The 25,465-nt window shown below is 43.9% G+C and overlaps 5 protein-coding genes across 7 annotated transcripts; 2 read left to right on the forward strand and 3 right to left on the reverse strand.

Annotated features, from left to right (window-relative positions):
* Positions 1 to 5,089: 5,089 nt before the first annotated feature.
* LOC125538395 lies at positions 5,090 to 8,853 on the forward strand. Of its 2 annotated transcripts, XM_048701649.1 has the most exons (10): positions 5,091 to 5,442; positions 5,566 to 5,604; positions 7,014 to 7,134; positions 7,231 to 7,292; positions 7,524 to 7,591; positions 7,764 to 7,813; positions 7,986 to 8,055; positions 8,138 to 8,258; positions 8,337 to 8,453; positions 8,575 to 8,853. In XM_048701649.1, exons 1-10 carry the CDS (start codon positions 5,191 to 5,193, stop codon positions 8,668 to 8,670), a joined length of 996 nt encoding a protein of 331 aa, XP_048557606.1. In that variant the 5' UTR covers positions 5,091 to 5,190; the 3' UTR covers positions 8,671 to 8,853. The 2 variants fall into 2 exon arrangements, with proteins under 2 accessions (XP_048557607.1, XP_048557606.1); XM_048701650.1 differs by lacking the exons at positions 7,014 to 7,134; positions 7,231 to 7,292 and having other exon boundaries at positions 5,090 to 5,442.
* A 135-nt stretch (positions 8,854 to 8,988) lies between these two features.
* LOC125538396 (GTP-binding protein YPTM1) lies at positions 8,989 to 11,317 on the forward strand. The gene is made up of 8 exons (XM_048701652.1): positions 8,989 to 9,477; positions 9,581 to 9,653; positions 9,775 to 9,822; positions 9,938 to 9,985; positions 10,238 to 10,309; positions 10,401 to 10,556; positions 10,745 to 10,848; positions 10,945 to 11,317. Exons 1-8 carry the CDS (start codon positions 9,464 to 9,466, stop codon positions 11,048 to 11,050), a joined length of 621 nt encoding a protein of 206 aa, XP_048557609.1. The 5' UTR covers positions 8,989 to 9,463; the 3' UTR covers positions 11,051 to 11,317.
* A 24-nt stretch (positions 11,318 to 11,341) lies between these two features.
* LOC125538397 (MADS-box transcription factor 26-like) lies at positions 11,342 to 17,215 on the reverse strand. Of its 2 annotated transcripts, XM_048701654.1 has the most exons (8): positions 14,423 to 17,215; positions 13,636 to 13,943; positions 13,459 to 13,540; positions 13,136 to 13,197; positions 12,645 to 12,747; positions 12,519 to 12,560; positions 12,365 to 12,406; positions 11,342 to 11,897 (listed from the first exon to the last, which is right to left on the reverse strand). In XM_048701654.1, exons 2-8 carry the CDS (start codon positions 13,815 to 13,817, stop codon positions 11,802 to 11,804), a joined length of 609 nt encoding a protein of 202 aa, XP_048557611.1. In that variant the 5' UTR covers positions 13,818 to 13,943; positions 14,423 to 17,215; the 3' UTR covers positions 11,342 to 11,801. The 2 variants fall into 2 exon arrangements, with proteins under 2 accessions (XP_048557611.1, XP_048557610.1); XM_048701653.1 differs by having other exon boundaries at positions 13,636 to 17,215.
* A 154-nt stretch (positions 17,216 to 17,369) lies between these two features.
* Positions 17,370 to 20,197, reverse strand: LOC125538394 (putative 12-oxophytodienoate reductase 11). Its single transcript, XM_048701648.1, has 5 exons — positions 20,016 to 20,197; positions 19,102 to 19,242; positions 18,847 to 18,977; positions 18,404 to 18,580; positions 17,370 to 18,140 (listed from the first exon to the last, which is right to left on the reverse strand). Exons 1-5 carry the CDS (start codon positions 20,072 to 20,074, stop codon positions 17,548 to 17,550), a joined length of 1,101 nt encoding a protein of 366 aa, XP_048557605.1. The 5' UTR covers positions 20,075 to 20,197; the 3' UTR covers positions 17,370 to 17,547.
* An 849-nt stretch (positions 20,198 to 21,046) lies between these two features.
* LOC125541746 (putative 12-oxophytodienoate reductase 12) lies at positions 21,047 to 22,867 on the reverse strand. Its single transcript, XM_048705087.1, has 4 exons — positions 22,762 to 22,867; positions 22,216 to 22,496; positions 21,915 to 22,067; positions 21,047 to 21,822 (listed from the first exon to the last, which is right to left on the reverse strand). The coding sequence occupies exons 1-4, from the start codon at positions 22,818 to 22,820 to the stop codon at positions 21,203 to 21,205; spliced, it is 1,113 nt and encodes a 370-aa protein (XP_048561044.1). The 5' UTR covers positions 22,821 to 22,867; the 3' UTR covers positions 21,047 to 21,202.
* Positions 22,868 to 25,465: the final 2,598 nt, after the last annotated feature.

Below are 25,465 nucleotides of genomic sequence, written 5' to 3' on the forward strand. Positions count from 1 at the left end.
AGAACACGGGGGCGCCCGAATCCCTAGCCACGGGCAAGGGTGCGGGCCTTGAGGCATGGATCTGGATGGAGGGGAGGGTGGGGCGGAGCTTGGGGGCATGTTGCATGCGGCCGGAGATCGCCGGAACTGGCTGGCGTGGGTGGTGGCGGCGGCGACGAGATCGTGGGGGAGAGGAGCTCGGCCGAGAGGCAGGGTTACGGTGGGGGTGAGATTTGTGTGAGAGAGTTTTTTTTATCTGGTCACTTGGCATGTGGAAGCAGTGGACACGCTGAGTAGTAGCGTGGGTGTATCACCTGCGCTATAGCTATTCACTTAGTAGTAGCGCAGGATTTACAACCCGCACTACTAATATTTTTTGATTTGGTAGTGTGGTGTGGCACACTTATCAGCAGTGTGATCAAAAGAAACCAACGCTGCTGCTAAGCCATACCAGTAGCGCGCTTTGTACCCAGCGCTACTGGTAATTACCAGTAGCATGGGGACACAAACAAACGCTACTGGTAAACTTCTATATATAAGCATTTTCCTAGTAGTGACAGGAGGTAATCAGTATCTTCCATGCTAAACGGTTATTCTCAGGTCGAGTGTATATTCACTCGCCATCACACGAGAAAAGAGCGGTAATAGGGATGCCCAGTCCCAAACTGCAAAATACAAAAAGAGTTAATTGCTCGAATAATCAAACAAAAACTCCTAATGAAGTCAAACCTTTACTTTTATCGCTTGGGAACCGCCACTAGCCTGTTTAGCATGAAAGATATTGATAACTGATAGTCGTGAAGTAAATGAGAAGGGTGCATGTCTCAAAATAATCATTTATCTCTGTTTTAAAACTTGAGCTCTGGCACCTCTACAAATCACTGCTTCCCTCTACAAAGGGACTATCTATTTACTTGTATGGTGTGTCATCACTTTCTTATACAAGCGCTAGAAACTGAGAGAGCACAACTGTCATGATTTATGCATTGTGTGAGCTAATGTTGGGTGCATCATGACTGGATCTTTTCTACCATGAATTACAATGTTTAGTCACTGCTTGGACTTTGGAGGTGCTCTGCATTTATGTTTTGCGGTCTCAGAAAGGGCTAGCAAGATACCACTATTGTCATATTATATCATGGTTGTTTTGACAATATGTTATTGTTTGAGATGCCTCATTATTGCTCGCTAGCTGATTATGTCATTGGTATGAGTCATTATAATATTTAAGAGTTATTGTCGACATGGTTAGTTATAATGTTGGCTGAAAACCTGGGTGCTGTTTAAGCTTATTTATGCAAACAAGAACAAAATAGTTCGTAAAAGTTTTTCTTTTTCACTTTTAGTTTATCAACTGAATTGCTTGAGGACAAGTAAAGGTTTAAGCTTGGGGGGTTGATATGTCTTCAACATATCTACTTTTTCTAATGCTTTTCCTCTTGTTTTGGACCCTAATTTGCATGATTTGAATGAAACTAACTCCGGACAGACGTTGTTTTCAGCAAAACTATCATGGTGTTGTTTTTGTGCAGAAATAAAAGTTTTCGGAATGAAACGAAACTTTGTGAGGAATTTTTATATAATATATAAGAATTTCTGGAGCCAAGACCTACCGGAGAGGGGCCCCTGGGTGGGCATAGCCCACTAGGGCACGCCCCCCTCTCCTGGCGTGCCTAGGTGGGTTGTCCCCACCCGGTGGCCCCCACAGACCCCGAAACCGACGCTATAAAATCCTATTTTTGGAGAAAAAAATCAAGGAAAAAGAATTATCGCGATCCACTAGATGAAGCCATCGCCAAGCCTTATTCTTCCTCGAGAGGGCAGATCTGGAGTCCGTTTTGGGCTCCGGAGAGGGGTATCTTCATTCTTCGTCATCACCAACCCTTCTCCATCGCCAATTCCATGATGCTCCCCACCGGGAGTGAGTAATTCCTTCGTAGGCTCGCTGGTCAGTGAGGAGTTGGATGAGATTCATCATGTAATCAAGTTAGTTTTGTTAGGGATTGATCCCCAGTATCCACTATGTTCTTAGATTGATGTTGCTATGAATTTGCCATGCTTAATGCTTGTCACTTTGGGCCTGGGTGCCATGATTTCAGATCGGAACCGTTTATGTTATCACCATTATATCCATATTCTAGATTCGATCTTGCAAGTTATAGTCACCTACTACGTGTTATGTTCCGGCAACCCCAGAGTGACAATAATCGGGACTTCTCCCGGTGATGACCGTAGTTTGAGGAGTTCATGTATTCACTATGTGTTAATGCTTTGTTCTGGTTCTCTACTAAAAGGAGGCCTTACTATCCCTTAGTTTCCAATATGGACCCCGCTGCGACGGGAGGGTAGGACAAAAGATGTCATGCAAGTTCTTTTAATAAAGCACGTCTGACTATTTACGGAATACATGCCTACATTATATCGATGAACTAGAGCTAGTGCCGTATCGCCCTAGGTTATAACTGTCACATGATGACTATCATCCAACAAGTCACCGATCCAATTCCTACGAATTTATCTTATATTGTTTCTGCTAAGTTAGTACTACTATCATCACTGTTACACTTGCTACAAAATTACTGCCATCACTGTTACTGTTACTATTGCTGTTACTACTATCAAACTACTTTGCTACTGATCACTTTGCTGCAGATAATTAATCTCCAGGTGTGGTTGAATTGACAACTTAGCTGCTAATACCTTCAAATATTCTTTGGCTCCCCTTGTGTCAAATCTATAAATTTGGGTTGAATACTCTATCCTCGAAAACTGTTGCTATCCCCTATACTTGTGGGTTATCACTAGGTGAATGCTAACTTAAGTTTATACCACAATCTTGAACACATGGCTGCACTTTCATCTCCATTGTTGTTGGTTGAATCTAGGTATCACATGGAAGAAATCCAACAACCATTGAGCACTTGAAGCAACTGATTTGGAGAAAGAAGTTTGGAGAAAACAAGTTTCAAGTGAAGCTGATGCTGTCAGTTTTTACCTCTGATGTTTCATTGTGCCACACCCATGTGGTGGAGAGACGGGCCATAGTGGTACATCACCAGGAGCTACATCAAATTATCCTTCCAATGCAAAAAAACCTCACATCATTTGGAGTTGTGAGTCAAAAGTTTTAGCCAATCTCGTGGAAGGTGTCCAAGCTGCCAAGGCTTCGTGAATTTCTGAGGAGCTCTCCAACAACTTCCAAAGTTGACTGCTTATTCAACCAAGAAAGCCATGCAAACTTGCTTACTTTTGAAACCATTTTCACACCTAGCTAAGGAGGGTTGTCCCTGCTATAAAACCCCATCTCCCCCACCCTCTAGAAGAACCTTTTGTCAAACCATTCAACTACAAGCTTATGCAGCAAGACTGCTAGAGAGATCCGAGAGATCTTGCTACCTTTCCTCTTGTGAGTTCATTCAGATTCGCTAGAAGGAGCCTCTAGTTCCCCTAGTTCGTGCTCTACGCTTTCAGCCATTTTGTGTGGGTTAGTCCCGGTTTGTGGTTCTGCAATTCTTCGGACAGCGGGTTGGAGTTCTTGTAGCTTCGGTCAGCCTTTCCCAACGTACGAGTTGCATCCAACCTTGGCAGGTATAGAGCTAGTTATCCCAGCTACTTGCAGCTGGTTATCCCAGCTACTTGCAGCTAGTTATCCCTCCCGATTCGATCCTACGACGTGAAGATCAGGCCACCCTCGGGCGTGAACTCGTTCATCGGGTTCCCACCTATCACAAATGTAATAGGTAGTGGGAGAAAAAAGGATGGCATGACATAATTCACATATATGATGTATAACTAATAGGATGTCATGACATAATTCATGTTGGGAAACACCTTAGGGAGGAATATGACTGGCCATTTGTCCCTGAATCCTCCTTTAAGAAGGTATTTGCAACCAACGATGTTGGCTCTACAAGCTCGGGGTGGAAGGGCGGCCGATGCAGCGACATGGTGCTATGACTGACGATCCTAGATGTCGGAATAGGTGACCCCTGGTTCTAGAACCGACGATGTTGGATGCTACAAGCTCGGGGTGGAGACGCGGCCGGTGCGGCGATAGGGTGCTATGACCGACGATCCCAGATGTTGGAACCGATGACGTTTGCTGCTACAAGCTCAGGGTGGAGGGCTGGATGGTGCGGCGACAATGACATGGTGCTGCGGTCGGCGACCCTAAATACTGGAACTAGTGACCCTCGATGTTGGAACCATGGATGTTGGCTGCTACAAGCTCGGGGTGGAGGGAAAGCCGGTGTGGTCACTATGGCGACATGGTGCTGTGGACGGTGATCCCGGATGCTGGAACTAATGACCCCTGTTGTTGGAACCGGCGATGTTGATTACTACAAGCTCGGAGTAGAGTGTCGTTTGATATTGTAACTGACAAACCCTAGTGTTGGGACCGACAACGGTGGCTGCTACATGCACGAGGCGGAGGGGGCGCTAGTGCTACGGCAACGACAACGGGGTGTTGCGACCTACACCACCTGCGTAGCATGGCAGTCGGCTGCAAGGGTGACCGCAACGACCGAGGGGCGGTGAAACGGGGTACAGACGCATGAGCCTGCTATGCTGACGTCTAGCCTACCGTAGGCGGAAAAAGATTTTTCCTCATGCGTTGACTGTAGGAGAAGATGAAGCGCAGGAAGGAAACATAATCCAATGGTCGTATACTCATCCAATGGTGTTAGGCAGGTGATTGATCGAGAGTTTAGATCGACCGACCGGCTGCTAGCACTGGCCACCTCGTATGCAGGTCCGTAAATCGCGACACAACCATCCCAACTTTATATCTGGCCAGCCCTCGCGCCGGGCCTAGCCAAGTCCAACAAAAAAACCCAGGCCTGGGCCCGGCCCAGCCCGGACATCGGGCCTAGAAAATCAGGCCCAAACCCGGCCTGACCGTGTAAAAGCCCGACGGGCCTTGGGCCGGGCCTCTTCGAGAAAACGCAAATACGGCGGGCCTGGGCCCAGCCCGGCCTTGCCTTCAGGCTTGAAATCTAGGCCCAGGCCTGGCCCGTGAGCAGCGTCGGGCCGGGCTTTTTCGGGCCGGGTCGGGTCGGGCTGTTCGGGCTGGGCTGCCCATGGCCAGGACTAATCCCAACCAGAGCTTCAGTCCCCCGAACCGCGACGACGACCACACGCCGGTGACGCCCGCCAAGCTCCCGAGTCGCCTCTCGCCTCACGCCCCCGCTCGCGCCCGCAGGCCGCAGCATGCTGCCCCTCGCGCACTCCACCCGCCATCCCCACCCCCGCCCTGCATCTCGAGCCCCACCTCCGAAGCGCTCTCCTGCCCGAGCCCGAACTCGACCTCGCCTTCCCCACCGGCGCCCGCAGTCCCATGCGCTCACCCTTACCCGAGCGCAGCCTCCGAGCGCGGAACCGGGCGAGAATACTGAAACCACCTCCGCCCCCGCCACCACCAGCGTCTTGTCGTTCTTGTGCCCGCTTCTCAAGTTCTTCGGGGTAACTAGCTGCTGCCTGCTGCAGTTGGTTTTCTTTATAAATAAAAAACTAACTGCTACAGTTTCTCCACTGAACTTGGATTTGTTTGCTAAAAATGTGTGGTTTTTGTGAACTGAAATGCAGGGCGGGGATCCTTCTCAAGAGCGGAATGACATCGTGGAGGTAAACTTCGTATAACTTTTTGGCACATTCAGACTGAATGGTACTGTATTCGCAAAATCCTACATCGACACTAGTAGAAGGGAAGAAAAATGACCAGCACAGGAACTCATTACATGAGAGCATCACAAGGAAAACAAAACAAAACAAAAAGCACTGAAAAATAGACGACTTGGATTATAACCTAGAGTTTACTGAAATGGTAGCAACAGGTGAAATTGTTACCATATGAATACCCTGTGGGAGCAAACTTCTATTCTAATACTGTAATTGGTGCAAAAGTTGTCCACCTGCCTCTCAGCGACCATCTGCTGTTAATTTATTGTTGAGTCAATTACACTTATGGTGTTAGAACTTGGCGCAAACGATCACTTTAGTGCTAGAACTTGTGGCGTACATCGAAGTGGTGCAAAAACTTGACTCGGGCGTGCAAATACGATGCTAATCGCGTTTATATACGACCGCGTGGCGCGGGGCCCGCTGTCATCGACCAAACAGTGAAGAAGAGGTCTGTGCGTGCTCTTTTTTCGAAAACCGCCTCGTTTTTTTCGCAAAAGCACCTGACAAACAGGTCCCAGCCATCAGCAGAACACATTTTAATTGAGCAAAAAAACGATCTGCTCAGGCCTCAAACCTGTGACACCGGGCTAAATGAGTGTGCATGTAGCCACTGATCCGAATCTCGCCGGATGTCAGTTCAGGATACACACGGTTTATATCCAATAGTTAAACAACATAAATTAATGTTTGAATTCCAGAAAAGAGATGCAGTTGAGGTAAACAAGCAGGCTAAATAAAGGCTTATCACTCTTTATATTTTTTTAGGGGTAGTCACTCTTTATGTCTACAATAGAATGTGCTCGTCGGCTAAAACGGACAGAACTTAGTGCGGCCCATTTTGAACATGTTTGGCTTTTCTCATTTTGTGCTTGTATGTTTGAATTTCAGCGTCTGCATACTTTTTTTCGAAAAAATAAAATTCTTAATTTATGTTGATATATAAAGATTCTTTCTTTAGTGTACACAAATGACGACTTGGATGGGCTGCACACGCAGGCTACTAGAGGTTGTCAGGTCGATTGCTGACCTTGCCATTTTTGTTGGGGGCTTTTCTATGGAAGAAATAAAAAAGGCGAGGTGATTTTTTGTCCGGGGTTTTTCTGTGGAAAAAATTAAAAAAATCGAGGTGATTTCGCAAAAAAGCATTGTGCTGTCACTGACAGCAGGCCCCGCGCCACATGGCAAGCCTCGTCAGCGTCGCTGCCGTATACAAACGTGATTAGCACCGTATTTGCATGCCCAAGCCAAGTTTTTGCACCATTTTGATGTACACCACAAGTTCTAGCACTAAAGTGACCGTTTACGTCAAGTTCTAGCACCACCGGTGTAATTGACTCTTTATTGTTTGCCAGGTGGCCACATCTTCCCTTTCAAGTTTAGCTAGACTGCCATGGGGATCAAGTGTTGCAGCTAGTAGTACAGAAAGAGTTGGTACACCAACGAGTGCTCCGACTCTTCAACTGTATGAGTTTGGTAATTGTTCTTTCTTTCTGTTGGTTCTGCCTCGTGGCATGTCAAACTAGTAATTTCAGAATGTACTGATCGCATCTTTTATTACCTTTCCGATAGAAGCATGTCCCTTCTGTAGGAGAGTCAGGGAGGCCATGACTGAGCTTGATCTTTCTGCGGAGGTGTTCAACCATCTCTTTATAGTGCCTCTTCATTCGTTCCTACAACCGTATTGTGTGATTATAAATCAATGTTTAGGAAAATCACAGTTCTCCTTGATGGGAATTGAATTATAGTTGCGTGGCAATATATGTCAAGGATTAAATTGCTTTTCCTTTGGACTATTAACATGATATTGTAATTTGGTATTTTTGCTACTTGATAACTTTACCCCAAATACTAAAAAAGTGCAGGTTTATCCTTGCCCAAAAGGATCACTGAGGCATAGAGATGTGGTCAGGAAAATTGGAGGGAACGAGCAGTATGTCTTCATCAATTCTGCATTTACTTATAGCTTCAGTTGAACAGAAATGCAGATTGGAAACTTCATAAAATCTGCATTCATGGTTAACATTTTTTACATTAATATGGACCATTTCTTCTCATGTTCCCGTTACGGCCATGGAAGTGAATTTTTGTTCCTACTTATACAGGTTTCCACTTCTTGTTGATGCAAGTACTGGTGTCACAATGTATGAAAGTGGTAAGATCCAATTGCTCGCTAGTCCTTCCTTTGGGTGGCGGTGACAGTGGGTAGTACCATGCAAGGTCTCTTTATTTGTTGGCATACAAAACAATAGTTTCCATTACTATGTTTAACTTGACTTCCTTCGTGTTTGTATAGTTAGATACTGATATGTGCCCTGAATGTGCAGGAGACATTGTGAAGTACCTGTTCAAACAGTATGGACAAGGAAAGAGCCCTTCTTTTGGCCTCCTTGAGAGGTATCCAACTTTGCTTGTTTGAATATCTTTTCCTTCACTTGTCGATTCCAGTCATCCTATGATATCATCAAGCTTTTTGCAGTACAATTTTCACAGGATGGGTGCCTACTCTTCTTCGAGCTGGAAGAGGGATGACAATGTGGAGCAAAGCCGGCGTGATACCTGCAGAGAAGCTGGAACTCTTCTCATTTGAGAACAACACTGTAGGAACCCTTCTCTCCTCGATGTACTTTTTGCAAGGAGTCAGCTATATTTTCTTCTGATATACGTGGGTGATTCAGTACGCAAGGATTGTCCGTGAGGCTCTGTGTGAATTGGAGCTCCCTTACGTTCTCCAGAACGTGGGAGAGGGGTCGTCGAAGATGAGTTCGCTGCTGAGCTTAGCAGGTTCTAAGCAGGTAAATTGAGAGCGATGCTGAAGTGCAATGGTATAAAAGAATTTGCCAGCATCGAAAGAGGCTGATTTGCAAAAGTAATGCTACTATGTGATAACGCGCTTGATATCCGTTTGTGTTTCAGGTCCCGTATCTGATGGATCCAAACACCGGGTTCCGGTCGGGCGATCACAAGACGATACTGTCCTACTTGTTTCAGCAGTACTCTTTGGGCGGCTAGCTTGTCCCTCAAATCTCGGCAAATATGCAGACACCTGTCAGATAGGCTGTTTTTTTCCGGTAGAAAGAGAGCAAGCGTGTATATTTGCCGTGATACGGAGCTTGGCTCTGAAGTATCAGTGGGTTTTAGAATTCTCAACATACAGTATATGGTAATGGTATGGGAAGATCTCGGTGCGTGGCACTGGCATGGCTCTCACGATATCAGAAAAACAGAAAGAAAAAAAACGGTATGCACGGCGGTTGCGCACGCACGCACAGTGAGCTAAAGCGGAGCAGCCTTTGGTTGCGCAACCGAACAAGACTCGCGGCACATGAGAGAGATGGCACTGCACTGCAGCGGTTCAACGGCGATGTATCATGCCATTGCCATTGTCCGCATCTTTCGGTTGTCTTCTTTACATGACGCTACAAGAAAAGGAAAAAAAAAGAATCAATATTGATTGTACTAGGTCTGAGTACCAACAAAGGCACGCGACGCGCCCGTGATGGATGCTTTGTCATCATGAATCTTAAAGAAATGGGGGAGTCAACTGAATCAGGGTCATGTGCAGGGAGGGAGCAGTTCCACGTCATGATCCTGCCTGCCTGCGTGCGTGGGGATCAATGATGGAAAAACAAAAAACAAGTGCGCCGGGAGATCAGTTTGCCCTAGTGCACTCAGAGTCGTAACCTTTTTCTACCCTTGAGAAGCCTCTTCTCCACCTCTAGCCCACAGGCCAAATCTCTCCGTCTCCGACTTCCTGCTCCGTTCTTGGTCATCTTCCTTTCGGGAGGAGGAGGGAGGAAGCATCATGGGCAACGAGTTGTGAGTTCCTCCCGTTCTGTTTCCGTGTATGTACATCTCCCGTTAATTGCGTGGCTGTTCTGCTCTGGTGAACTGAGAAATGCCGCTCTTGTCCTGGGTGCAGCGACTACCTGTTCAAGCTCCTCTTGATCGGCGACTCCTCGGTCGGCAAGTCCTGCTTCCTCCTCCGTTTCTCCGTGAGTTTCTTACTACTACTACTACTCCTTGCAATGCGGGTGGATGGACTGACCAATGGCGCCATCTTCCTTCTCAACATCACACATAAAAACATGGTCCTGATTTTTCTTCTTCATCCAGGACGATTCGTATGTGGACAGCTACATTAGCACCATCGGCGTTGACTTTGTGAGTGGCTTCTCCTCGCAGTGCAGCTGTGTTCTTGGAGCATGATTCTCTCGCTGGTTATTTCTCATCCTATGTTTGGTTCTTCTCTGATCCATTGATTGACGCACGTGTGCAGAAAATCCGCACTCTCGAGATGGATGGGAAGACCATCAAATTGCAGATTGTAAGTGATTAATCCCTATTCTTCTTCACAAGTTTGCATCTCCTTCAAAGTTTGCTACTTATCACGTAAGGGATATGTTGTCACTTGCAACCATCAACTTTTTGTGTTTTGGAAATGAACTGATTCCCCATCAAACTCCTGCATCACAAACATACAAACTGCATTCTACTGCCGGCGGAAACAATTGCGCAAAGCAGAAACCGTAATGCTCACAATCTCATCTCATATCAGTATCTCTTGCATTTACAACAGTGGGACACAGCAGGACAGGAGCGGTTCAGAACCATCACAAGCAGCTACTACCGAGGAGCTCACGGGATCATCGTAAGTCTCATCTCCCCAACCGTAAACAACAACAAAAACTGCAACTTTTACCCACCACAGTTCAGCAAACTTTTGGTTTCGTTGTATCCAGATTGTCTATGACATCACGGACATGGAGAGCTTCAACAATGTCAAGCAATGGCTGAGCGAGATCGACAAGTACGCCAACGACAGCGTGCGCAAGCTACTTGTCGGTAACAAGTGTGATCTGGCTGAGAGCAGGGTCGTCGATACTGCGGTGGCACAGGTCACAGTTCCAACTACCCTTTTGCATTCGAGATACTGATTCATCATAAACTAGGCTCTGTCTGTATACTTGTGGCACGGGAATTCGTCGTGTTCCTGTGGAAAATGAATCAATTCCTCGTCTGTCGATGCTGAACTTGTTTTGTTGCATATTTTCTTAAGCTAAATGGGCAATGCAAATCAGTGCAGGCCTATGCTGATGAGATGGGTATTCCTTTCCTAGAAACAAGTGCTAAAGAGTCCATCAATGTGGAAGAGGCCTTTTTGGCAATGTCTGCAGCAATCAAGAAGAGGTAGAAGAGCAAATGAGCTTTCGCATTATTATGTTCAGTTTTTGTTTTTGTTTTTGGAATGCTTATGCTGATTAAACTTGTGTGTCTGATCCACAGCAAAGCTGGAGGCCTTGAGAGGAAGGCATCCAATCTGGTCCAGATGAAAGGCCAGCCAATTCAGCAGCAGCAGCACAAGCAGAAGAGCAGCTGCTGTTCAACATGACTCGAGATCGGACTCGAGGGAGGGTAAAGCATCCCAGCGGCGCAGCTACCTTCCAGGAATCAGGATGAAAATGGCATCTGCCAAATGTGAACCTCTTTCTTCCTTGCCTTTTGGAACACTTTTTTAGCTAGCTGCAAACTGTATCAGTAAGTGAATTCGCATGTTCGTATCGATCTTTCAGTGGAGCAACATATGTCGAAATCATGTCAGGAAATTCTGTAATTTCGATGGTTCTCTAATCAGCACAGCAACCAGAGTTATAACATATCAGCCATATTGCAATCTGCTAACTGAACAATCTGAAAGACAGTGAATTTACATATGCAAAAGCTTGTACAGATACAGATACAGATACAGATACAGATGCAGGTTTTGTTTGTACTTTTTTACATCATGAAGTGGCAGACACATCACACAAGGCTATGAGACGTCCTTGCAAGGTCGCCTTGTCGAACTCAAATCGGAACTAGGAGATAACTTGGATAGGTCGGTCATTCAGGCTACACGAGTACTCCTCTCCATGGTTAGCTGGAGGGGAAACTGCAGTAACATCATGCAATCTGCGAACAGTCCAATCTGAAAGAGGACGAATCTACATATGAAAAAGCATGTACATCGACAGATGCTGATCTTCTTTCTCCTTTTTACAACATGAAGTGGCACACATAAGGTTATGTGAGTTCCATAAAGGGTAGCCTTGTTGAACTCAAACCCGAACAGGCGAGATAGCTTGATAGGTTGGTTGTTTAGGCTAGAAGTAGTATCCACCCTCCATGGTTCGCTGGAAGGGAAATTGTGGCATCATCATGTTGCTGCCGGTGTCCAGAATCCCGCTCTGCTCAATTATCTGCAGAAACAAGATCAAGACATTAAAAATAATGTTGGTCTGTTTAAAAATGTTGTTATGTTAGGTCCCTCTTGCTGCAGCAGGGCTGCACTAATTAGAATACCAGCGTAGAGGGATGCAAAGTGCTGAACCACTTGCATCCCTGAAGCATATGCAAAACTACCTTTTGCCAACAAATATTTAGGTCCATAGTTATAAAATATAAAAGACTCCCTCCATCCCAAAAAGCTTGTCTTAGATTAGTCTAGATACGGATATATCTAGATACATCCGTATCTAGACAAATCTAAGACAAGCTTTTTGGGACGGAGGTAATACTATTCATATAGTCGATTTCCCCGCTTTTTTTTACCGTGCTCTGGTTGATTCTAAACGCTTAAACTGATCTGAACGCTATCCTAAAATCAAAAGGTAACATCTCAAATAGTGCAGTTTCTTTTAAATGAATCTGGGTTAGAGTGTAGTACCCTTTCTTGAAGTATGTCGTTTGCAGCCTTCAGTATACCTTCCTGCAAAACAGAGGCACAAAAAGACACCGGTGAAGGGAATTGCTGTGCTCATCTTTCTACAAGCAAGTTTAAAAAATCTCATTCGAGGAATAAAATTTCGTGCGGAGCCAACCTTGGTCTTGAGCATCTCAATCTCCCTAGATATGATCTGCATCTGCTCAGCAGAAAGGGGCAGTATATTAAAAATAATCATTTCTGAAAAGATTTTAGTTTGTGCGGAGAAGGGGATATAGCTTACTTTTGTATAGCGGATATTGTGTACCCAAATTTCAAGGTTACTCTCCAGGGCTTGCAGCTCATTGAGATTCATGTGGTTTATATCATTCTCTCCATACATGTACCTGCATGGATGTGCTTACTTCTGTCAATCAGTCTTGTGCCCAATACTATACTTCTATCTTGCACCTCCATAGTATTTGAAATCTTTCTAATGGAATCTTGCCAGTTTAATATGGACCATCAGCCTGTATTACTAAACCACGTGCTACTGCTTCTCATTTTATTATATTTTATAACACCTCTTAAAAAACTAAATTTGATGCCAATAGTAAACGGTTGGTGTATCACGAAAGATGATTGTCCTTTTTAATGGACTCTTCCGAATCAGCATAGCACAAAGGGTAGGTATGTCGTCATTCAAGCACAAGTTAACGAAGTTATGCCAGTTGCTCAGACAGAAGACATGAAATTGCTTCACCGTTTACATATAAATATAACACAGCTGATTACCTTAAGCCCTTTTGAAGCAAGTCAATTTCTTGCCTTAAGAGTAGTACCTCTTGCTGTATTACCTGCAATGAGAGAAGAATGCCAGCACCTCAATAGAACTAGATGTAGAAGTAACTTTACATATTAGTAATTATGTCGAAGATAATGTAACTCAAGATTCATGCGCGCTGATGAACAAATCGTGGGCAGTGCGCCAAACCAAAGGTCTCTTACTAAATGACCATGCAGTATTTAATACAAATAATGTATTTCGAATGCATAGCTTTGCAGTGCTATTTGTCAATTGTCATTATGAGATAAACCATGTGATTTCTTCTCCTGACCTCGGGTTTGTTCTGCTCGCTACTTTCACCATGTGCTTCTGTGTTGCTACCCTTGTACCTCTCAATTAAGCCTTGCATGTTCCTAATACATCTCAGACATAAAACATATGAACAAATTAAAACATATATATTTTCTGGAGTTGGCTTTAAATCACTTAACAAGAGAGGGATGCATACCCGTTGGTAGCTAGCTCATAAACCTTTCCATGAGGAGAAAACACCATGACACCGATATCAGCATCACATAAAACGGACAACTCCTTTGCCTTCTTCAGAAGGCCCATTCGCCGCTTGCAGAAGGTGACCTGCCTGTGCACTGGGTTTTCTATCCTTCTCATCTGAACCTTACCACGAGCCATTACTATTCTTCAGTCTACCTTCTGGTTTGTGCACACAACCTCCCACTAGTTTGGACTAGCTTCTGAGGTTGTTGCAACTGGACTCTGGATCCTCCTCTCGCACTTGAGGCAAATGGTGATTTAGACCTGTCATGGATGTGAGCATTTTATTGTGGCTCCTGAGGACAAGGAATAATTGGTAGGCCAGTCCTTGCAGGTTGTGGAAGAGTCAAACAACACATCACTGTTGCAATTCACAAAGTAGACTAAATAGCTACCTTGTACAAGGGCATATGTTACAGCTTGTTCAAAGTGTATTGAATTCCTTGTAATATATAAAATCCATGTTGCTTGTACTGCCCCATGCTAGATAATCTAGTGGCCCATGATTACAATGAATATTTAGTGAGGAATATGTCTGATGTAAAGGCATTTACACTTTACACTGTTAAGGCTTTGTTCTAGTTTGAAAGGTCAGAATAACATTTTAAACTCTAGTATTCTACAATTTCCTTTCTTGTACGCTCATATTCAATTTGCCGCCATCTGACTAAAGAATGATAAAAATAGGAATGACACACGATATATTCTACAATCCTCTGAAGAGTTTTAAAAGAAATGCGTACCGTACAATTCGAAGTGTGAAGCCAACACTACATGTTACTGTTAAGTGTCATGCAACCTATTTTGTTTTGTTCACTTGGTTTTCATGACTCTGTCTTTTATAGAATTCCAACACCAACCAAAAGAGTCTGGTATACTCCATCCTATCTGCAAGTTTACTTGGAACAATTGAAAATAATGTCCAATAAAAAGAAGTACCTGCTGATAATCTAATCACAGTTAGCTGGTTCTTGTACCATTATGTTCAGTTGAGAAGAGGTTGCTTAGTGCACTTAGTAGATCCAAACATGACATGTCTGCCACTCCAGAAGTAGCAAATACAAGAAGAATAAAGCAAGAAACTTGCAGTAGGAACAAATAACATATTTATACATGCACAACTGGAGCGAAATCTTAATTGACCAAAGTTATGATGGCTAGCTCATATGAAATCATGATGGCAGTTCACCAGGACCACCCCTTTCATGAACACTTTAAAATGGCTTTAGATCCAGATTCCAGACCAGTTGTCCTCAAGTATTGTCAAAGTCAAGGTGGTCAGTCACATTACAGAGGCACAGCAGTGCAGTATATTTCTATCTCTATCATTCATCAAATCTCGGGAAGTCCAATGAAATCAAGAACTTTAGTTAAGAACCTAAAACTGCATTTTTGAGCATTTCAAAATATGAGCATCCACGGAGGTGAGAGTCGAATGTGGGTGGGCTCGGTGTGACGCCATTAGCCAACTGAACCCGAATCGGTTCTCCAAAATGAAGTATCTTCCTTTATCATCAACTTCTGTGTTGATTGGATCTATTACTTTTTGTTTTTATTTGATATTGTGAATGTTAAGTATCAGGATTCCCTGGCCAAAATAGGTACATCTTATGAAAACATGTTTTGCTTAGCAAGGAAGGTGCCCCTTTGAGTACTGTTAAGACAAGTTGTAACAGTACGAGACACAGCATTTTCAGAAATAGATAGGTTTCATGCATCACTTACATATGAGGGATGAAGAAACAGCGGTGAACCAAGTACATGAATCCTACACGTTATGATTTTTTTTACGACATGGAATTTCATAGAATACTCAAATCAATAAGCAGATAATATACAAGGTAGAAGGGTGACTCTGCCATTATCCAAACTAATTCATTAGGTAATGCCATAGATATAGACCAGATATAATTAAAATGTAACAACATATAAAAATTAAAAGAAGCATAGAGAATAATTACTCCCCGACAAAGGAACAAATGCAAAGCTGATGATTTTTTGTTTGTCGCTTTTTTCGAGTCTAGCAAATGTTCTTTAGGTTATACCATCCACTGAAGAGGCACAAACCGATGTGGCTATGTTGATAGATAACAGGTAGGAAAGAGTGTCAACTAGCCGCTTCCTTTCAATTGAAGTGTTTGAAAAAGAAAGGTGCCACCAGGCTCATCACATGATGGAACAATAGTTAAATTTCAACATAAGTCTAGTGATGTTCCTTTGTTGTATCTTGCCGGAATACTGTAACTTTGCACAATATCGAGCTTCACAAGTTCATATTCTATTACTTCTCAATGCAAATGTATTTTTTAGGCATGCCTGCTCACCTGTACCATGATTGCTACATATTTAGATTTAAAAAAAGTGAACAGTTGCTAAGTTTTCAGCTCTCTGTCACAGAAAGTTCATTCTGGAACTCCTATCACTAGTTTGATAGGATTTTCAAATATTGCAGTTGCCTCCCTATATCAGTTGAGAAAACAATTTGATTTAGCAAAAACTAGCAGGATCTTCAAGCTAGATATTTTTTTAATCTTTCAAATAATAACATTACTTGCATTCTTTACTTTGTGAGAGAGAAGAGAAGTCTTGGTTGCCTGATCTTAAGAAATTTCTTTACATGAAAGAAAACCGTAAAAGGCATAGCCGAAATTCGTGCTTATCTAGCAATCTCTTTGAAAACTATTCCAGCCGTGAGGCACCTAATATTAGTCTTCACTAACAAAACCATAAATTTGCACTAAATAACAGGCCTCTGAAGAGAATAACTAAGATTTGTTCACGAATAAACAAACAACCAATAAGATTGTGTGCTGTAGTGCATCTGAACCTCACTTTTGATACAGAAGGGTATTGAAAGCTCTTCCTTGAACATGATACATCATCCACAAAATGAATGTGACAGCTATAATTCTATTAAAACTACATTAAAAAATCAACACAGGCGATAAAGTTCCAAAGGAAGATTTCTAACATGTCTGTGATGCCAAAGGAACCACAAGTATTGGCCATCACATAGCTTTCATTTTTATATACATACTAATAATGCTGCTTTTCACTATTCTGTAGGTGGCGATATCAACAATTAAAGCTCAGAATAAGATTCCCTAATCTGTGAGCCTGATATTTACTTGAGACAATGTCAGGTAATATCAGGGATAATCATTCCAAAACATTATTGCACAAGTACTTTTATGATAAGCTTGAGAGTGTAGTAGATCCTCTTCTCTTTTTTCACTTAAAGAATTTGAAGGAGACCAAGGTTCAACTTTGTCAGATTAGAACAGAAACTGAAGATCTACATTTAACTGAACAGTGAAATTTAGATCTAACCACTTAAAGGGTTTAAATCATGAAAATCTTGCTAAGTTCTAAATTAAACAACAACTGAAGTTTTCTGTTGCACCAATTTAGCTATTGAATGTATTGGGCTAGGTGCAAAAAATCATAGTTCTGCTGATTTTTTTTTTGCAAGCAACTGGCAGGATGCTGCCTTTCATTAAGAGAGAAGAGAAACCAAAGTATTTACAAGAGATGGCGGGTTTATAATGGGAACATGCCAAAACCAAAGTTCTAATGATTATGCTGGATTCACAAGGTAACCTAATAGCATTTTTTTCCAGTTTCCTGCATAATCAGGAATTTCTGTTGCACCAATTTAAGTATTGAGTGTGTGGGATTGGCAAGAAATCAGACTTCTTAATTTGCTTTCCAGCTTGCACTTCTTAAATTGCAATGATGATTACATATTTTATCCATACCGTGCCGATACACATGAGCATTGAAATCAATGACCTTATTCCTTTAACATAGTACTGATACATGAGGTAGATGATCTGATGGGGTGGGGATTCATTCCTGAAAGGCCCATCTAGACATCGGACGGCAGAAATGGGTAATCAGTGTATCCAATAACTGGATCAGAGAGGTAGAAAGTATCTCTTATGTACTTGTTGAGAGGAGCACCTATTTCAAACCTCCGAGGCAAGTCAGGATTGGATAAAAACAAGCGCCCATATGCTACCAAATCAGCATAGTCATCGGCGATTGCTTTATTTCCATCATCCCTGTCGTATCCCCCAGCTACAATAAATGTTCCTTTAAAAGCATCCCTTATGGGGCGAAGACTATGGGGAGTTTCAAACTTCTCACCAATATTCACCATCCGTGGTTCCACCATGTGACAATAGAGAATTCCAAATTTGTTTAGTGCATGTGCCATGTATAGGCCTAGAGCTTCTGGGTTTGAGTCGGATGCCTCTGAATAGTTTGCAAACGGAGAGAGCCTTATCCCAACCTTATCAGCTCCAACTTCATCAACTACAGCTTGAACTACTTCCAATGCAAAGCGGCAGCGATTCTCTAAGCTCCCACCATATTTGTCAGTGCGATCATTGACTTGGTCCTTTAAGAACTGATCAATCAAATAACCATGAGCTCCATGGATTTCAACACCATCAAATCCTACACACCATACAAGGCATTGAGGTTAGTGATCCCTCTTCTTCAACAGTCAGGGCGATGTCGAAGAATTCAGTAGGTATCTGTTAGGCACTAGGCAGAACATTAACGAGAACAAGTGTATGCTAATTTTCTCCTGATACTAATTTGGTTGAATGAGAAGTCTGAACTTTGTATGATATATAATTTCAGCATAACATTTGGAGCACAAATGTGAGAGATAAAGATTACTAAAGGGGGTTCATTACCAACCAAAAGGTACTTACCGGCTTCAATTGCATTTCTAGCAGCAGCCCTAAAATCGTTGATTACCAAAGGAATCTCATTAGTCTGTAGCCGCCTAGGAGTTGAAATTGTAGGCACATCTATGCCATTGGCTCTAACTACAGGTTTGAGTGGCTTATCAGTGCTCGAAATTGGAGCCTGCCCGTTAGGCTGAAAAGCTGCATAGAGATAACGAACATGTGTAAGTGAAATACAAGCAGGGCTACAAGGATGACTATGGGGTTGCTAATGTATTTTTATTAACAAAAAAACATGAGGCAACTCATGGTGTCATAAAATGGTGAATAATCGTACAGAATGTTCATAAAAAAATTGAACCAAAAATCTAAAATCCATTTGAGATATTATTGCTTGCGACATAATTGTGCTTACATTTGGTTTGATGACAATTCAGACAACCTTATATTAGAGTTAGTAAACTTACTGTGATTGGAGACTCTTCCTACATGCCAAATCTGACAGAAAAATATTCCTCCTTTTGTGTGAACCCCATTCACGATCGGTTTCCATGCTTCTACTTGCTCCTTTGTCCAAATGCCAGGAGTGTCTTTGTACCTAGCATTCATACAGTGTAACAAGAAACATATCACCTTTAAAAGTAATACAACTGCAAAGAGGAAACTGAAACTATGACTACTAAGATATCAAAAGCCACAGCCTAACGATATGTTGTACACACCCTTGAGCAGTGTCTGAAACTCCAGTGGCCTCAGCAATCAAAAGGCCTCCTTTGGTTGTTCTCTGTTGATAATACAGTATGGCATGAGGCTGAGGAACATTTCCGAAGGACCGCTCCCTTGTCAGTGGTGCAAGAACTACCCTAAACAGAAAAAAGGAAAGACCTCAGGCAAGTGGATCATCAGGTAAAGCTGAGTGGCAGAATGTGTTGGACTCCTTTTTCAGGGACAAGTCCATATGCACAGTCGAAGAAATTTCAGGGACACACTCCTTCCCATATTCGACAGCAATTCATCAGACGAAAATTGATTGTTGACCACACTTTCTAGATGGTGCGTACTCATTGGTATTAAATAACTCCTAAAAGTTAGGGTCTATTGATGGAATAATTGTCCAGTAATGACAGATGATTTGACTTGACAAATATCATCCCACATGTTCATTCAGAAACATCAAAATTTCGGATCGACACTTCCCTTGTAAATAAATACAAAATGCATGCTAAATAAAAGATTTCAGCATAGATGCTTCCTTCCTCAATTATCATGGGGGGTTAAAACACTGGGCTAAATTCGGTTCTTGATGGTAAAATAAAACAAGATATGAACAACAGCAGGACAGCAGTATCCAGACAAGAAGAGCCTCTGATAAAAAGCAGGAGTGCATAACATCCACATGACAATAAAGATCCTTCGCGAGTCATGTCCGGGATTAGAAAAACCCTCCTTACTGAAAAAACTAGTGCGGTTGGGAGCTTTAGCACCCGAATTGGTTTCCCTGTTGCAGGAATCGCCTAAATAGAAGACCTAAAAGAATCGATTCTTGGGCGATTACTAACAAACATCGGCGGCCGGTTGGGGTTTTCCGTACCAAGAAAAGAGAGATCGAGTGGGATCGGAAGAAGAAAAGACGGACCTGTGGGAAAGATCAAACCTTCCCATCTTGTAGGGGGTGAGGAGGGCAGTCTTGCTCATCTTCCTTGGTCTGCTCCTTGCCCCCTTCCGCCCTTCCTCCGCCCGTTCGTGGGGGTGGGCCTTTATGTTGATGAAAGCTGTGGCGGCCGGGCGTACTGCTCTCTACTGTGGACTAGGGAAAGAAGACTTTTCCTACTAGTAGTACTACTCTGGGCGCGGTGACATGTCCTTTTCAAAAAACTTGGTTCAGTGAACCTGCCACGATTGTTGACGCACGTTTTGCTTGCAAGATCACAGGAGGAAGAGCTGGCCACACACTATTTCGAGTTAAGAGAAAAAAAAACTACTACACACTTCTTCGACATCACTGCTGCAGTCATCCAGATCCAGCGGAGGACCATTGGGCTTTTTTTGAGAGGGGTGAGTACCATTTAGCTTTTTTAGGAGTATAATAAGCGCGACGGCCCACGGGCTAGGTTATGTTACTAAGCTGTCGTGCGCAAGCCCAAGCGGCGACCAGGCTCATCCGCCACCTTGGCCCAGATGGCTTCGATTATCTATCTCATAGGCGTAACTCTAATCTCCTTTTTATGTAATTTTTGTTTTGAAGGTCGTTTGAACAACTTAGAAGCTCATAAGTTAGCTAAGCATTCTCTTTCCTTGGGTCCGGGACGCCACGTTTGGTTTGGCCAATCCCATGACCTGACCTGTATCCCACTTCATGTGGCTTTCGATGAATAAAGCTTGGCTATTTCCTTCAAAAAAAAATCTCATAGGCGTAAAAGACAGGCTCTTCTAAAAAAAAACGTTGCTAAAAAAAAGGCGTAAAAGACAAGCACCCCTTAAAAAAGGAGTAAAGGACAAAAATATTAATTTGCGCGCTTAATTTCTGCCCATTTTTTTTTTGAGAAAAATCTGCTAAAAAAGTCCCCCCAAATGTTTCCCTCTTGTGCAAATCAGGTAAGCAGAGAAGTCAGTCTACAAAAAAAAATGCTAAGCAAAAAGACGCAACGGCAGTAAAAGAAACGAGTGTAATCATCGAAAACATCCAACTGGTGTTGCCTTTTATTAAGCACGGTAATTGTTCTCTTGATAGTTGATACGACGGTACTAGTAGAAATAATAAAAGAAGAAGCCACACTGATGGAACGGCAACACAGTTCCTTAGGTATCATGCATGCATCTTTGCTACATCATGCCATTCCCCTTGGACGTCTGGCCGAGAAACGGGTAGTCCGTGTACCCGACGACGGGGTCGTCGGTGTAGAACGTCGCCCGGTTGTACTTGTTCAGCGGCGCGTTCCGCCGGAACCTCTCCGGCAGGTCGGGGTTGGCGAGGAAGAGGCGGCCGTAGGCGACCAGGTCGGCGTACTCTTCGGCGATGGCGCAGTTCCCCTCCTCCCTGCCGTACCCTCCGCCGACCATCAGCGTCCCGTCGAAGGTGTCCCTCATCGCCTGCAGCCTGTGATGCCCCGCCCCAAGCGCCCCGGCGTCGCCCTCCCACGACATCTCGGGCTCCACCACGTTGAGGTACAGGATGTCTCGTCGGTTCAGCTCCCGGGCCATGTACACGGCCAGCTCGTCCGGGTCCGAGTCGCGGCAGCCGAGGCAGCTGGAGTAGGGCGAGAGGCGCACGCCGACGCAGTAGGGCCCGATCTGGTTCGACACGGCGTCCACCACCTCGAGGGTGAAGCGGCAGCGGTTCTCAAGGCTGCCCCCGTAGCCGTCGGCGCGGTCGTTGACGCTGTCTTTCATGAACTGGTCCAGCAGGTAGCCGTTCCCGGCGTGCAGCTCCACCCCGTCGAACCCTGCATGCATGCACGCATGCCGCATGCATTAGAACCTCGATCTCAAGCAGGAGCATAAACCATCTGCGAATTGGATTAGCGAACGAACTTACCGGCTTCAAGAGCATTGCGGGCAGCAATTCTGAACTGATTGACGATATCGGGAATCTCTTCCTCGGTTAGGCTCCTGGGGGTGGAGAAGTCCATGGAGTAGTTCTCTGGAGTCCTCTCTATCGGCTTATCGGTGCTGGAGATGGGTTCTTGCTCTGACGGTCAACACAGACAGAAGATCAGAGCTGAGAACATGCTAAACTATTTCTTTTTACTGATAGCAGCAGCTCAACCGCAAAAAAAAGAAAAAGAAACTGACAGCAGCAGCTACAGTGCAATGGACAGCGACAACAGAAATCTTACGCATGTCGGACGCTCGCCCAACGTGCCAGATCTGGCAGAAGAAAATGCCGCCCTTGGCGTGCACGGTGTCCACGATGGGCCTCCATGCCTGGACCTGATCCTTGGTCCAGATCCCAGGGGTGTGCGGGATGGCGCTCATCCCCTGCGCGTCGGCCGACACGCCGGTGGCCTCCGAGATGAGGAGCCCACCCTCCGTGGCCCTCTGCGCGTAGTACTGCATGGCGTGCGGCTGCGGGAAGTTGCCGTACGATCTCGACCTCGTCATCGGCGCCAGCACGACCCTGAATGAAGGAAGTGAAATTAGCGAGATCTTCAACGAATTTAGCAGTTTTTTCCGTCCGGTTTCTCTTATAAACTAGACCAACCTTCTATCTATTCAACGAATTTAGCAGTTTTTTCTGCTAACATTCAAAAAAGAAGAAGAAGAAATTACCAAGATCTGGGTCCATGATGTTCACTGCTACTTTCAGATGCGAATTGATTTATTTATTTTTTGAGACAAATCAGATGCGAATTGATGCTTGGGAAGTTTGCCGTGTTACTCACCTGTGGGAAAACTCGAATGGGCCCATTTGGTAGGGAGTCATGAGAGGAATGGGCTCCATCGACCTTGTTCTTCCTTCTTCTTCTCTTTGAAATGTGAGTACTTTCAAGTGTCTTGCGATTTGCAATACGACGGTACTTACTTATATAGCAAGAAAATAAATTGGAAGCAATTAACGACGTGATACGTGGGGGATTTGTTATACGACACTTGTCATGCATGCTAAGGTCTAACGGGTCAAACCTCTTCTTGCAAGTGCCTGTCAGCGCTGACGCTCCCCCTTTTGTCACGCCTACATTATATCCTAACGTTAGGAATGAGCTTTGTAGACCTGTGGCGCGTTCATCTCTGATGGTGCATTGAAGGAGTACCAACGTTCCATGCATAACTTGTATTTCATCCATTAAACCTAGGCAATTTGTGAGCGGTAACATGTATATAGCGACAAGAATAAATTAGGGCAGTAAATGATATGGTAGGTGAGGGATGCGTTACTTGACGCTTGTGATGATGAACCCCAAATGGTCAAAGCTCTTCTAGCAAGCGTCGGTGGGTCACGACGCTCGCCCCTTGTCCGCACAATACATGGGTGGAGCCAGGCCAGTAGCAGGCCTTGGGCTGCGTTGAAGAACTGTTATTGGATTTGGGCCTCACGTCTTAGTAATGCTCCAGTCACCAAAGGAGTAGGGCCTCACGCCCCGGGCCCAGGCCCTGGGGGCCTGTGGCCTGTCTCCGCCCCTGCGCACATATATCCTAACATTGAGATATGAGCTTTGTAGACGTTTTTTAGAGTTTTGTAGACATTTTTTGACCCTGATGAACTTTGTAGACGTTGTGACACATTCCTCGATCTAATGATGCATTAAAAAGTTCCAATGTTCTATACACAACTAGGATATGATCCATTTAAATCTATGCCAATACGCAATGCAATGATACTTATATAGAAAGAAGAAACAAAATGGGAGATAAACGATGTGGTAGGTAGGGGATGTGGTATACGACTTTTGTGATGTTAAAGTCTGAAGGGTCGAAAGCTCTTCTTTGTCAAGTATCGACGGGTGTTGACGCTCCACCTTGTCTACGCATATATCTGAACATTGAGATATGAGCTTTATAGATGTTGTGATACATTCATATACATTGAAGAAGTTCCAATGTTCCACGCATAACTGTTACCTGCTTCATTAATTTGTGATATCGGGATATGTATATACCAAGAAGAAATAAATTGGTACTGATGAACGATATGGTAGGTGAGGGATGCATTATGTGACGCTTGTGACGTGAAGCCTAAAGGGTAAAAGCTCTATTGCAAGTGTCTACAGGTGCTAGCGCTCTCCTGCTTGTTTGTGCATTTACCCTCACATTGAGATATGCGCTTTGTAGACATGTGACACATTTCATGTCTGATGGCACATTAAAGAAGTCCCAATGGTCCATGTACAACTACTACCTATTACTTACCATACCCGTATCTCCCCCACATCGCTTCACGGATGGCTTGAACGAAAACTCTAGCCGTCGTCGTTGCCACCGTTTGTGCACGCGTCAGGAAAATCTCAATGATCTACCTATGTGGTTTCTCTCAGCTGTCATATAAATATACTTAACACAATATGGTGAAATAATATGCGTGAAAGAGCAACCTAATCCCCTACGTACATGGGTTTTGGTAATTAATGTAAACATATCTTAAGGGACTAATGATTACCAAGTCCATTGAAGATTAGCTCCCCCAAAGTGCAACAATATAAATGAGTCAAGAACCCTCGTTTTCTTAAACAACAAACTCTGGCCAACCCAAGGACTTAGCCTTTTCATTTTAGTGATGCAAGATCACACTGAGTCCATAGGTATGCATATAGTATCAAAATGGGATCAAAGTTTCTAACATGAACTTCTTTCTCATGTGATTAAAGACTGATCTCTAAGCCTTAAAAAGGTTTTTTGTTTTTTTTCACTATGTCTATGTTTTCCCACTGCCTGGAGCCTCTGAGCTCTTCCACTTTGATCCTTCGAACTCGATCAAAAGATAGCCATTGTAAAACCCTAGTTAATCGAACCTCCTAGACACCTCCATTTAGAACCTCCGGAGCTCTTGTTACCTCCTTTGTATAGAGTACATGTATCTACCAGGAGATTGTAATGTGTATTCTACGAGCCTGGCCCATCGGTTTATATAGGTACCGGGGGTCCTAGGGCTATAGGATCCTAGTCGGCTATGTACAAGGAGACAGGGTTCCTCACGGATCCAACATCTTGGAGTATGTGTGAAGCCTTTTGGATCTTCCTTGTAATTGTCATGGGCTGCCCGAAGTGGCCCAGGACGGACTGACACAGGGGTCCTCGACCCGGCCCATTAGGTCGGGAATCGTCATGGTGAGAGGCCCCTAGCTGGGACACCATCATCATGTGTGGTCCTACAACTTGTTGGAAATATGTCCTAGAGACAATAATATAGTATTATTATATTTTTCATGTTCATAATTAAAAGTTTATATTTCATGCTATAACAGTTATGATCCTCGAATATGTGATTCAGTGAAAAATTCATATGCATGTGTGGAATGATAAACGGTTAAATAAAAGATTCCTAGTCTTGCCTCTAGGGCAAGCTCAAGTGTTGTTGGTGATCATGTTTTCCGGATCTTAGAATATTGTTTAAGTGTTAAAAGATAGTCCTAAAACAACACTGAGATTATG

Source organism: Triticum urartu, chromosome 2, assembly GCF_003073215.2.
Source record: "Triticum urartu cultivar G1812 chromosome 2, Tu2.1, whole genome shotgun sequence".
NCBI lineage: Eukaryota > Viridiplantae > Streptophyta > Magnoliopsida > Poales > Poaceae > Triticum > Triticum urartu.